The following is a 14,696-nucleotide window of genomic DNA, read 5'->3' on the forward strand; positions in this document are numbered from 1 at the left end:
ATATAACAACCTGACAGGGTTCTAGGGCTTCTACTAGGGCTCATAATATTGGACTCAACAGCCTGGGCTTCCAGACTCCCTTTATTTTCTCATACCAATAATCATAAAAGTTCTCAAAAACACTATGCAAAGTCCAAAATATTTCAAACTTTGTTAAGGACCTTAACTTAGTTTCTATCTGTTCTTCAGACTACCACCTCTCTACCACATTATTGTCCCTATATGTCGTCTCATCAACAATCTCTATGTCTAACACTTTCATTCACTAAACACTTTCACAAACAGTCCTTACTGCCCCCACTCTTCTTATCATGCTAATGTGTTCACTTTCATGTTCTCTTACATGTTTGCATATGTGCAAGTGTTCTAAGTGTCATATACCTTGTTCACTTTTCTATTATCCTTTTACTTACCTCTGTCACCTTATCAGCTCACAATATGAGCCATCTAAGCAACCACACTGCAACTCCATTTTCTGCTTCTAATTCTCCCAACAGTATCCCTACAACCACACGTATTACTACCACAGTAAAGAGATCGTTCATCATTCAACATTTTTACAACACATTTATTTAAATCACAGCAAATACATAATACACTTCACAATTTCCACTAAGCACCAGGGGCCCCACATCAGTACCAAGCAGTCCTATTTCATCCAACAGTGGTATCTGTGCAACACTTCAGTTGTCCCATATATGATTTTGAGCCTGTCCTCTTCCATTGCTAATCCTGCATCATTAATATGTATTGTTCTTATCTGATTAACATGCTGGCAGACTCTTTGCCAAGTCATTTCAGCAGAAGATCCATCTCCTTGCTGGGAGTCAAGTTTAAGCTATGATTGCAGTATGGAAAGAGCATTTCCAGGCTCTGCAGTTCTGAGGTTTGTCATTAAACTGGAGTAAGCCTGTAGCAACCAGCTCACGACGAGCAAGATATCGAATAAAGTCATTCACATACAAGCTGCCGTTAATGGGGTAAGTAGCTGGAATGTAGGGTGAAAGAATTGGGTGGCTTCCAGTGTACTGAGGTCTGCTATGGTGCACTGTAGCAGTATCATTGGCTTTAGAACTGCTGTGCGGCAGATGAACATCTTCACCCCATGGATGTAAGGCTGTTGTAAGATAAGATTAGGTGTAGCTGCATTGCTTTGATCTGGATAGAACAGACTGGCCTCAGGTTCAAGTTGTAAAGGTGATATCATGGCTGGGGTTTGGTTCTAGTGTTACTTGGACACCATTATCAAATAACTGCAATTCCTTCTTTTTTGGTCAGTAACATACTGTTCAGTGCAGTGTGTGGTCTCTGAAGGAATAAAGATCATCTCACTGTTAGCTTCGGCGATATCAGCTTCAAGGGCCTCTGCTTCAGTGATAGCAGCCACTGCCTCTTGTTTATACTTCAACATTTCCATAGACACATCCAACAGCTTTTTCAGCTTTAGCTTTCCTCTTTAGCATAAGAAAAGCCTTTGCTGTGACTGACCCAGTTGATGAAGCACTTAATTGTGATAAAGATGCTGAAGCGTGAGAGCATGTCTTCCATGAACCCGGTTCCAACATGATGAAGCTGGTTGCCTGTGAAAATGTTGTAGTGATCTGCTAACTTGCACTGTGTTATCTTGCTTGCTTTTGAGCCATGGTTTAACTGTGCTGCCCTTGGTATATGTGTCCTAATGTACTTTAACATCCAGTTAAACTCTTTCCGTACAGCAAGACTCTGAATATGGTTTTTCCTTCTGTCCACAGCTTTATTTGTTATGAGGTTTCATGTGCACAGGTTTCATAACAAAGTCTTTACAAACTTAACAACTTTACATGTAATATATCTCATTGTTTACATCCTTATGCATGTTATTCACAGGGTATTTAACTCAAAACTGCGGGACAAAAATTCTGATAAGTTTTATGTGCGTCCCATTACAAGCTTCAAACAAGCTAATGACATATTAGCATTATGGTGACAAATTACTCAGTGCTCACAAAACACAATACCACACATTCAAACAGTGATTTAAAACTGCAGATAAAAATAATAATTGGACAATGCATACCCACATTGCTACTAAAGGTGTATGATGCATGTACACAATCCTGCTGACAGCAAAACCATGTTTACTCATCAGCCGTGTTCTTTTCTATATCCATTGAAAAAATCATGACCGGCAGAACAGCCCGGAAACTTCAGAAGTGACGTGACTATAACAAATGTCAATTATTGAACTAATTATCACAAATGCATACTAAACAAAATTATTTACCATAAAAATAACATTTTTAGTAATCTGTTCATTAGTCTAAATATTTTACTTATGTATAACAAAACAACTTATGTTATGTGAACTGGAATCTGGTGAAAATATTTCCCCTTTAGACGTTTTGTCATTCTTGATATACAATGCAGGTTTTTGTGGTCAGACTTGGAATGGACATTTAGTGCCTTCCAGCCAGTGCCTTCACTCTTCTATGGCCTCCTTTGTAGAGATTAGCTATCAGTTTCCACATCATAGATGGATTTATCCTGCATGAGAAAAAAGTGCATGGGTGGAGTATGGCCAGGGTCCCCTGGTGAATGTAGAATCAAGAATCCATATGTGTCAGGGGAGTTTGAGGTTCTGATAAACCCTGCTGCTAGGGATTCCTCAATATAATTCTCCATAGCCTTGGTTTTGGGTATGTAAATGGCATGAATGCATCCTTTGGGTAGTGAACAATTTGGGAGGATGTTGATCCCATGGTATATGTTGAGGCAGTTGCCTATGAGTTCTTTGTTAAGCCATGCTATCTGGGGGTTGTGGTCCCAAAGCCAGGGGAAACACAGGATGATTTGATTAGTGGGAGACAAAGTAACATACAGTACAGTAACTTTGATGTGAAAAAAGTCCAACTTGTACAGTGAAAGATTTAATTAAGTGTTTATTATTTGTTGACTGATTTTTCACCACCATAATTATTAGAGGGATGGTGCAGGGAGTAACAGATAATTTTAGTTTTTCCACTAACTGGTGGTGGATAATGTTGATGGCTGAGCCAGTGTCAATGAGGAAAACACAGTGAACACAATTACCATAATTTGTTTATGTTGGTAACTGTACTCTGAGCACACTAATTCCCGGGATATCCTTGGGAGTTCATGTTGTGGATTTCTTTGGACAGGCAGAACAGCAATTCTGGCCATTGCTTAATCAATGAAGGCACTCTTAGGAAACACATTTAGGCAATCTGCATAGGCTCTGGGGTTTCTAGACTTGGCAGTGGTTGTGGGTGGGTGATTACGTAACATATTATCCAAGCAAATGGCTAAGGTGATGTACTGTGACAAGGTGGTGTTCTCATCATGCTAATTCTGCATGGAGAATGGGGCTAAGATACTCAAACTCTTTGCAGATTTGCTGCAAAAAAATTAGTGTAAGATGAAAATACCTGTAAATCCTCATCCCAGACAAGTGAAGCCCAATCTAGAGCTCTCCCGGTAAGCAAAGTCATAAGAAAGCACACCTGGAAGCATTCTCCTTATAGGCATCTGGTTAGTGATCTTAAAAGATCTATTATTGCCGAAGGAACCATTAACAGTGGTTGGCGTAGCCATCAAATTTATTTGGTACAACCAGATGGGCAGATTGTGCAGTGCTTGAACAAGGTGGTCATTTGTGTTTTGGAGGGCAGTTAGCTGTTCCTGGTGTGTAGCTAATTGTTCCTCTTGGTGAGCTACTAATGCTTAATGCTGTACAATATCCGCTGGATTCCACTGGTTTCTGAGCCAGTGAAAATCAGTGTTCCTTTGTTAAAAAAGAGTAATTTGAATTTTATGTAAGTATAATAGAGCATAAAGAGGCTAAATAGTGTCAAATTTAGCATGTATAATAAAGTTTTAAATATTCCAAACCTGAACAGTCAGACAATCCAGACAAAACTAGAATAAGAAATTTTTATTTAAGCAATTTCATCAAATGCAAACAAGTAACGTAAAAAAAGCAATTAATTTTACTCCTTTTCTACACTATAAAAGTACAGATAAATTTTGGTAAATTATAGTGCATATATCTACCGTAAATACATTTATGTTTGTTATATTCAGAGCAAGGTATCCTAATTAGTTACATTAAAGCATATTGTATTCAGGTCTGTATTGGTTTGTTACAAGTGTACAGGATGTGTCAGGTAGGTGGTGTGTTTGGCCTGACTCTTGCTGTCAATCAGCAAAAGGGGGTTATCCTTGTGATGAGAAATCATTTCTTGCAGACTGTCAAAAAGCTAAAAGAAAGACAGATAGACAAACATGACTGACAGAATTTTGTTTAATATACTTATACTACTACTTTTTTTCATTTGTATTAACTAGAAAGACATAAAACAAGTCAATTAAATTCAAAGAAACATTGTAAAAAAGACCAGAGAAAGATAATAGAAGACAGTGTAAGAAACAAAATGAAGTATGTAAAATTTACCTCCTCAGATTTCTTTCCCTCTTTGCCAAGGGCATAGCTGCATGATTCCTTAATAAAGCGTATAGGTATGTTGTAGACTTTCTGATTAAAAAGCACGACTAGAGTAAAAGGTTGTCTTGCATTCTGAGCCGTGCTGCACCTAACCAGGTAGGAGCCATTCTGATCCAATTATACAAAACATATTTACAAAATATTTAATCAGAACTCTTGGTTGAGAACAGTATATACAAAAATTTGTCATAAAAACATAGGATCATATCTATTTTGTGTTGCCTAACATTTTAAAAATAATTTGTACATTAAATGTTTTTATGCCAGTAATTTGACAATATTGCAATACATAAAATCAAACAGATACAGGTATCTGGCACAGAAAACACATATCATGGTCAAAGGTCACTGAGCTGAAATAATTACAAGACTGAGCTGTTGAATAATTACAAGAATGAGCAGGTGGACAAGTGTTTGAATGAAGTGGCCATTAGGAATTACAGGTTGGGTGTTTGAGAGTCCAGTCCAACTACACAATTGTAACAACTTGTTCTATGTTTAAATGGAAAAGGCTACTAAGCCAATATCAAAACATCACACATCTTGCAAGCCAATGAGTTTTTATTACAATTATAATTATTTGTCCCACAACAGAGAAATGTGTGTTGTTACAGCAGCATAGGTATAGCAGTATGCATGTATTTCATGTATATTCTTCTGCTGGACTCAATAACACTGCTCATCTCCACCTCAAGAGTCTTCTCTCTTTCTCGCTCTCTCTCTCTCTCTCTCAAAATTGTTTGTGTAATTCTACTATACTGTGGCAAGACATTCCATACCAAGCTAACATTTCAGTGCATGAGCAGCGTAAACTTCATGTTGTGTAAAGGCTGGTTACCTTATTAACTTTCAGTAACGTGTCCTCTGCAGTTTTGCGGCCACATATCCCGGCAAACCACTCTCTGTCCTGCAGCCCCATCTCCTGAGAAGATACATGTTACTGTATACTGACCTGTTCAGGAAAATTGGCAAAAGTGACTGAATAAAATAAACATTCACACTCTACAAAAAAGATGGGAAGATGATGGAATTGCATAACTCAAATGGCTTGCCTTCTTTCCATAGACAGATCTCTGGTATGAGATTAAATAGGTATTTATCCTATTTAACAACAAATGCATATTTTTCCACATGTTCTAAAACCATGGACAGGACAGAGTTCTCAACTAAACCTGACTAAAAATCTCTGGAAAATCTTTGGCAACAAACATTGCTAAGAAAACTACTACAATTACCGGACTGTGAAAGAAACTGAAAGAAAAGTAGAACCAGATAACACCAGAGCCATATGAGAAACTAGTGATGTCCTGTTGATGGTTGTAGATGTGCTGGAGACATTCAAAAAAGGGCCTCTACACTTCCTACTAATTTCTGACAGCAGTAACCCTCAATTTTTTTTGCAATCTTCTTTTGTCTTACAATGGTCAATCTTCTTTAATTATAATCACTGTGTATTCCACAAAGGTTTTTGTTGAAGTATTTTATATTTTGCTTGTAGAAAAGTGGTATACCCACAGCTAATATTTCATCAAATTTTAAACAATAAAGATACTAAAAGATAATATTTAAAAAAAATAAAATGCTTATACATTGTTCTGTAACTTTGATCTTGTGTTGGAAATTTTTACTGAGGAGCTGTTTATATGTATATTAACTTCTTTCCGTGTGACTGGTAGTTTTTGCAGAATATGACACTGACAGACTGACTCCGGCTCATAAACAGCTTCTAGCAGACCTTGGTAAGGATAAGATTAGCCAGATCAGGAGATGAGCTGGCATTGTGCATCTAAACCATTGATTGATGTTCTCTTACATGTTTTCTTGTTTGAATCATGGCTATAAAATGTTAATGTCATCAATAATTGGGGCCCAAAGCTGTCTGATGCTACACAGCAGCACACAATAAATTGTTAAACCTCTTGCTCATGTCTATCAGTGTGATATTTTATTCTCTCAAAATCTTCTACAACAAGCTGGTCTAGTCAACCGAATTCCCTATTTGAGAGTCGACTTCATGAATTCTCTGGGACGTTTGTGAGCGCTCGTGCTGAGAAGTTGGTTATCTTCACCTTGAACCAAAAAATCGGCCCCAAGCGTGAGAGGACTCGAGAGTTCACCGTGAGCCACCTCAAAGCAATTGGATGTGTAGAACATGTTATTTGTTGTAATGTTGTAAGGGTTTTCAAAAATCATAGTTTTATTTATTAAAGTTGAATGGTAGGTGCTTTATGTGTCTTGTTTGTAAGGTTTAGGGAAAACCCACTGCTAATGGCTGACAAGCTTGGTCTAGAGACTCTCCGGAGAGCAAAAAAAGATAAGGTACATTTAGAGACTAAGACAAAACAGGCTTTCTGGTGTAGAGACTGACAACATTAAACTAAGATAATCATAGGCAACAGTAAGTCTAAAAGCATACTGAGTAAAAACACAGAGTGTGTCACTGGACCTTATGTGAATTATATGAGAACTAAATATGGTCCTGAGTCTGTTACATAACTAATGTGGCAGTTTTAGTCTGAAACAGTTGGACTCACTGAAAGATAACCTAGTCCAAATTGAAAAAGACAATGGCAGGAAGAAGAAGCAGCATAGAGTAAATGTAAACTGGACAGCACTTGTTGAAATCAAGAAGGCAGAAAAAAGTATAGAAAACCACAATTTACCCCAAAGTGATAATCTACACAACATGTACAGAATACATAGTATTATACAAAGCTCACAAAGTCTCTGGTAATCAATCGGATTGTATGCATCATAAAGAAAAGCAAAAGGAGAATGCTGATTCTCAAGTCAAGTCAAGAAGCTTTTATCGTCATTTCAACCATATATAGCTGTTGCAGTACACAGTGAAATGAGACAACGTTTTAATTAAGTAGTAATTATTAAGTAATTAAGTCTTAGCCACATAAAGAGCAATGGTGAAACCTTGTGCAAATAGTGCAGGACAAGACACAAGACAAACAAGACAGTGCAGACAAAAAATGACAAAACAATAAAAAAAACACACAAAAGACAATAAACAGAAACAGCGCCATCCAGTGTAAATACTGTATGTTCAAACAATATTGCGTGTGCAGTAATATTAGTAATATGAGCACAGTGTTATAGCAGCTGATCCATGAGATAAAGTAAAGGATTGTAGAAAACAGCAAACGACTGAAATGTGAGACAAAGTGTGCAAAAACAACATGTAAACAGGTTGATGGATGTATATTGGAAGTGTGTGTATTTGGTGTAGGTCTGTGCAGTCCATACAGTTGATGTGCGTGTGTGTTGTACTCAGTAAAGTTCAGTTCAATTATTAAGGAGTCTGATGGCTTGTGGGGAGAAACTGTTACACAGTCTGGTCATGAGGGCCTGATTTGCTCGGTAACTTTTTCCAGATGTCAGGAGGGTGAAGAGCAGTGTTGTATAAAGTACTAGAAAGCAATACTTGAGTAAAAGTACAAGTATCGTGCTAGAAAAAGACTTTGGTAGAAGTGAAAGTTACCTTTTAGAATATTACTCAAGTAAAAGTCTTAAAGTATCTGATATATACTGTTCTTAAGTATCAAAAGTAATTTTCTGATATTTAATGTACTTAAGTATTTGAAGTAAAAGTATAAAGTAAAATTTCAGTGATTTTCGGTAGGCATAAGAGGCACTTCATCCGGTAGGAAGAATCTTTCATTCCAATGTACAGAAACATTTCTTGCAAATACGGCCATGGGTGTATAACGTTATCTTCTTCACCCTGTTCACCACTATTGTCGGGGTGGTCATCTACGACAGGGGTGGCCAACCCGCGGCTCCCGAGCTGCATGCTGCTCTTTGCCCGGTTTCATGCGGCTCTTACGTTCATATCGAAGTTTGTATTTGTGTCTTTTTAATGTGCGTGTTCGCTTCGCTTGTGTTCAATATGGTAATTGTGTCAAACGCGCATGTGAGTGGGATGAAAATAGCTTTAATAAGTTTCCCAGTAGGAGAAAGATCATTTGAGTAAACAATTTGTGTCAAGTTCGCTCTCAAAATGGCAGGGAAAAAAAAGTGATGTTCATATGTGCCCATGTGTATAATGCGGATATTTGCGGTAACACAGTAAAAAATGTGGCTCTTGGTCTCTGACTGCTTGGCCACCCATGTCCTACGATAATGGGAGGTCCTCCAGTAGGCGCTTCCATGGTGGTTTCAGTTGTGCTTCCGCCTCCTTTAGCAACATTATGCTGAAATAGAGTGTGCAGAGCGGCGCAATGCAATCTAGGAGCAGTGATTCACCAAACCTCCCTTATTGCAGTCACACACATTTCTTCTGATTTTATTTTGTAGTAACGAGTAACAAAGATGCTTAGTGGAAATATAGCGGAGTAAAAGTATACATTTTATCTAGGAAATGTAGTGGAGTAAAAGTGAAAGTTGACATAAATTTAAATAGCGAAGTAAAGTACAGATACGTGAAATTTCTACTTAAGTACAGTAACAAAGTATTTGTACACCTTTACATTACAACACTGGTGAAGAGTGTGTGAGGGATGTGTGGGGTCATCCACAATTTCATCCACATGCTGCTTTGCGGATGCAGCGAGTGGTGTGTCCATGATAGAGGGAAGAGTGACTCCAATGATCTTCTCAGCTGTCCTCACTATCTGCTGCAGGGTCTTGCGATCAGAGATGGTGCAGTTCCCAAACCAGAGTGATGCAGCTGCTCAGAATGCTCTCAATGGTCCCTCTGTAAAAAGTAGGCATTCACTAAATTCCAAGGGTTTTGTTACCACAACGTAAAGTGGGCGTGTTTCTGGAGATCTTGGAAAAATGCTTCTTTCAAAAAAAAATGCTCTTTCAAAAAAAAGAGAGCATACCTATAATGGATAATGAAGGACAAAACAATCATACAGGTAGGTTTTATATTTTATATCTATTATGCTTTATTGTTTTACAGTTAAGCTATTTTCAAAAACAAATAAACAACCAAAAACTACGGTTAGGGTTAGGGTTAGATTATCAAATAGGCCACGCCTGCCCGATGAAGCAATCTGTTACGCTGTTCTGAAATCCCTGGAAATAAGTGCATCCCATAAAAAGTAGTCAGGATGGGGGGATGGAGATGTGCCTTTCTCAGCCTTCATAAGAAGTAGAGATGCTGCTGAGCTTTCTTGGTGATGGAGCTGGTGTTGTGTGACCAGGTGAAGTTCTCCGCTAGATGAACACCAAGAAATTTGGTGCTTTTGACAATCTGGACAGATGATCCATCGATGTTCAGCGGAGAGAGGTCGCTCTGTGCTCTTCTGAACTCAACAACCATCTCTTTAGTTTTATCAACATTCAGAGACAGGTTGTTGGCTCTACACCAGGTAGTTAGCTGTTGCACCTCCTTTCTGTATGCTGACTCGTCGTTCTTGCTGATGAGACCAACCACGGTTGTGTCATCGGCGAACTTGATAATATGGTTCGATCTGTGCATTGCTGCACAGTCGTGAGTCAGCAAGGTGAACAGCAATGGACTGAGCATGCAACCCTGAGGGGCTTCAGTGCTCAGTGTGGTGATACTGGAGATGCTGTTCCTAATCAGGACTGACTGAGGTCTCCCAGTCAAGAAGTTCAGGATCCAGTTGCAGAGGGAGGTGTTCAGTCCCAGCAGGCTCAGCTTCCCAATCAGGTGCTGAGGGATGATTGTATTGAATGCTGAACTAAAGTTTATGAACACCATTCATACATAAGTGTCTTTATTGTCCAGGTGGGTGAGGGCTAAATGAAGGGCTGTGGCAATGGCATCATCTGTGGAGCGGTATGGATGATATGCGAACTGTAGGGGGTCCAGGGAGGGTGGTAACTGGGTATTGATGTGCCTTGTGATGAGCTTATCGAAGCACTTCATAACGATGGGTGTGAGTGCAATGGCATCATAGTCATTGAGGCAGGACACTGTAGATTTCTTTGGGATGGTACAATGGTAGTTGTCTTGAGGCATGTAGGAACAACAGTGCTGCTCATGGAAATGTTGAAGATGTCAGTGAGGACATCTGCTAACTGTTTGCACATTCCCTGAAGAACCTGCCAGGAATGTTGTCTGGTCCAGCAGCCTTTCATGGGTTAACTCTGCATAGAGTTCTGATCACATTGGCTGTGAATAAACAAAGGACCTTTTTCGTTGGGGGAAGGGATGGTCTTCCTTGCCGTTACGTTGTTCTGCACCTGAAACCAAGCATAGATGTCTTTTAGCGGATCTGGGAGGGAGGCATCAATATCACAGGCAGGTGAAGCTGTCTTGTAATTCGTGATCGCCTGTATGCCCTGCCACATGCGCCGGGTGTCTCCGCTGTCCTGGAAGTGGCTATGGATTATCTGGGCACGTGAATGCTTTGCCCTTGATGTTCTTAGGGCCTCCCTGTCCCCTGTTCTGAAGGCTAGGTCTCTAGTCTTCAGCAGCGCATGCACTTTAGCGGTCATCCACGGCTTCTGGTTGAAGCGTGTGGTGATGGTCTTGTAGATGGTCACGTCTTCAGTGCACTTATCGATGTAGCTGGTCACTTATACCGTGTACTCCTCCAAGTTAATGGAGTCGCTGTTGGTTACAGCCTCTCTGAAGATGTTCCAACCAGTGCACTCAAAGCAGTCCTGAATAGCAGAGGTGGCTCCTGCTGGCCAGGTTTACACCTGCTTCAGAACTGGTTTAGAGCATCTGACGAGTGGTGTGTATGCTGGAATTAGCATAACAGAGATGTGGACTGAGTAGCCAAGGTGGGGACAGGGCTCCGCACGATACGTGCCAGGAATGTTTGTGTAAGTAAGATCCAGCGTGTTTTCCCCCTCTCGTTGCAAAGTCCACATACTGGTGAAATTTAGGGAGCACTGACTTGAGATTTGCATGATTGAAATCTCCGGCAATGATAAACAGTCCGTCAGGGTGAACATTCTGCAGATCGCTATTAGCCCCATATAGCTCACTTAGAGCATCTTTAGCATTAGCATTGGGGGTAATGTAAATTCCAAATCAAATCAAAATCAAATCAAATCAAATTTTATTTTTCACATACACATACATACAGGGTACGACATGCAGTGAAATGCTTTTTGCATCTGTCCGGTATTTAAGCATAAAAGGAATGCAATTAGGGATAAAAAAATAAAACCAAAACCAAAAGGAGATAGATAAATAAAAATTATAAACTATATAAAAACTATAGAAAATAGGAAAATAGGAAAATATATGTGAAAAAAAAAACCACCTAGGGGCTTGGGAATGACGAACAGTCATTCAAATTTTCATTTCTGTTATTTGTTGCACAATTATTCTGATGGGCAGAGACTTGTTTGAAAATTAGAAATAATAATTAGCATTCCATATGGATTATAAGTGTGTACAAGTCAACCAGTTTAATTTCAGGGCATAAAATGGACCCCAGACCTCTTCTGTATGTGTATGAGTGGAAACTCAGCACCTCTGTTGTGAATTTATTGAAGTGCTTATATCAAGTGCTCATAGATAAGGCCTGTTTTGTTATTAACACTAGGTGCACACAATACATGGACACACATGATCTGCACTGCACAGCTCACATACACACTGGACCAGATGCACACTTTGACACTGGTTTTAAAAAACAGAAAGAAGCTGATGTGGTGTTGTTAAAGAATTTGTATTGGATGTTTACAGACGTACTGTAGAAGTGAGTCTCTCTAGTACACATGTAAGGCCAGGGAAGACCCAACCATTCACTATGGAAAATTCACACCCACATGTCTCTATCAAAAGATGAAAAAGAGAAGCGGGAAGATTTAGGAGAGTTGACTCTATAATGTGTGAAAACTGGTAATTGGAAACCCAGTTCAGATCACACGGTGTTGTACAGTTTAGAAACTAAAGCCTATTGTATGTCCTTGAACTGGATAGCTGACAGAAAATTTGAGATAATGCCACAGCAAGACAGATGGAACACATTGTGACAGATGGAAGACTGAAAACAATGTGACAGATGGAACACATTTCTGGGAAAGACCCTCGTTTAAAAGCAGTTCCTAGGGAACTGTGGACAACAGGAAAGAATGATTTAGGTCTGATCAAAAATCGTGCACCGGTGCAAATAACACCCAAGTCAGATTGTAGGCCCTGTAAGACACAGTACCCTTTAAAGCCAGAGGCTATTATGGGTATTACACCAGTACTTAAAGCAGTAAGCTTAAAGCTGGTGTGATTGTGTCATGTGAAACCTCTCCAGTGAGAACACCTATATTTTCTGTGAAAAAAAAATAGGCCACCGGTTAAACCAAAAGTGTCGCATATTTGCAAGTAGTGAATGATGCAGTTATAGAGAGAACTCCAAATGGGGGAGCAAGTGATTTTCTGTAGTAGAACTAGCTAATGCCTTTTTTAGTGTACCAGTTCATCCAGACAGCAAATTTTATTTTTGCATAATTTTTTCAATGGAAAACCGTACACTTTTACAAGATTGTGTCAGGGATATTATAAATCTCCAACTATTTACAATGAAGCTCTTAAGAACAGTCTAGAATCCCTAACATGACACTAACGTCTAACGTTGAGACCAATGCAAAAAAGACACCATTGTGTCTCCCGTCAGTTTTCCCCAGATACTGTTGAGGCCACCACTGAGCACGCCCTTCCACCCTTCGTCACCTTTCGGGCCATTCGGCTGGACATAGAAAGGAGAGTTCAAAAAGTTATTCCCAAGAGTTATTTCTGATGGCTGTCCAGAGGGTAAATTCCGACCATGGTCTCAGATCTCCTTATATTTCGGTTTTGCTCTTTCTGCTGGCTGCTCCACCATTCTCTCTGTGGTCGACCATTTCATTCATTTCATTTTCATTTACAGCATTTGTCAGACGCCCTTATCCAGAGCGACGTACATAAGTGCTTAAGTCTCTAGCATTGAATACATTAATGCTGGCACACAAGGTTACATACTTAAGATACTCATGAGTTTAAAACATTTGTTCAAAGTTACAGTGAAAGTGTCTTTTTTTTTAAATGCAAAATATAGGGAAAGACGTGCTAGTTGAAGTGTTTCCTGAATAAGTAGGTCTTCAACCGCCATTTGAAAATAGCCAGTGACTCAGCTGTCCGGACCTCTAGGGGAAGTTCATTCCACCACCTTGGTGCAAGAACAGAGAAGAGTCTTGTAGTATACTTGCCTCTTACCCTGAGAGATGGTGGAACCAGTCGAGCAGTGCTGGTAGATAGGAGAGTATAAGCTTTGAGGTAAGAGGGAGCTGGTCCATTTTTGGCTTTGTAGGCCAGCATCAGTGTTTTGAATCTGATGCGTGTATCTACCGGAAGCCAGTGGAGGGATCGCAGCAGCGGGGTGGTATGCGAGAACTTTGGCAGGTTGAAAACAAGCCGGGCAGCTGCCTTTTGGATCATTTGCAGAGGACGGATTGCATTCATAGGTAGACCTGCCAGCAGTGCATTGCAGTAATCCAGTCTAGAAATGATAAGAGACTGAACAAGTACCTGAGCAGCCTGTGTGGACAAATATGTTGTAGAGAAGAAACCAACATGAACGAGTCACATTAGCAACATGAGAGGAAAAGGACAGTTGATTGTCCATGGTTACCCCAAGGTTGCGAGCTGTGACTGAAGGGGAGATTAGATCGTTGTGCAGGGATATAGCAAGATCATGACCTGGGGATGAATCACCTGGGATGAACAGCAGTTCAGTTTTGCTAGGATTGAGCTTTACCTGATGAGCAGTCATCCATGATGAAATTTCTGCCAGACATGCTGAGATCCGATCAGAAGCTGTGGTATCTGAGGGTGGGAAAGAGAAGATAAGTTGTGTATCATCAGCATAGCAGTGGAAAGAGAACCCATGTGAGGAAATAACTTCACCAAGAGAGTGAATATACAGGGTGAAAAGAAGAGGATCAAGTACTGAGCCCTGTGGGATGCCAGTGGAGAGTCTGCGTGGAGCAGATGTCACTCCCCTCCATGTTACCTGATATGAGCGTCCTTCCAGGTAGGAAGCGAACCATTCCCAAGCTGATCCGCAAATCCCAAGACTTCTGAGGGTGGATAAGAGAGTCTTGTATTTGACCGTATCAAACGCTGCTGAAAGGTCAAGGAGGATAAGGACGGATGACAGTTTGCCTGATCTAGCAGCATGTAGTTTCTCAGAGACCTCCAAAAGGGCTGTCTCTGTGGAATGAGCTGCTTTAAAGCCAGACTGGTTGGGATCTTGGAGGTTGTTCTGTGAGAGATAGA

The 14,696-nt window shown here is 40.0% G+C and overlaps 1 protein-coding gene across 1 annotated transcript in view; it reads right to left on the minus strand.

The window, feature by feature from the left end:
• Positions 1-3,916: 3,916 nt before the first annotated feature.
• The window catches only part of si:dkeyp-117b11.1 (SH2 domain-containing protein 6), a 95,367-nt gene continuing 84,587 nt past the window's right edge, over positions 3,917-14,696 (minus strand). The window contains exons 17-20 of the mRNA XM_060881067.1: positions 5,340-5,423; positions 4,451-4,609; positions 4,118-4,256; positions 3,917-4,083 (exon numbers count right to left, since the gene is read on the minus strand). Coding sequence (XP_060737050.1) covers positions 4,140-4,256; positions 4,451-4,609; positions 5,340-5,423 — 360 coding nt within the window. The 3' untranslated portion in view covers positions 3,917-4,083; positions 4,118-4,139. The remainder of the gene's footprint in view (positions 4,084-4,117; positions 4,257-4,450; positions 4,610-5,339; positions 5,424-14,696) is intronic.

Source organism: Tachysurus vachellii, chromosome 11 (genome assembly GCF_030014155.1).
Source record: "Tachysurus vachellii isolate PV-2020 chromosome 11, HZAU_Pvac_v1, whole genome shotgun sequence".
Lineage (NCBI taxonomy): Eukaryota > Metazoa > Chordata > Actinopteri > Siluriformes > Bagridae > Tachysurus > Tachysurus vachellii.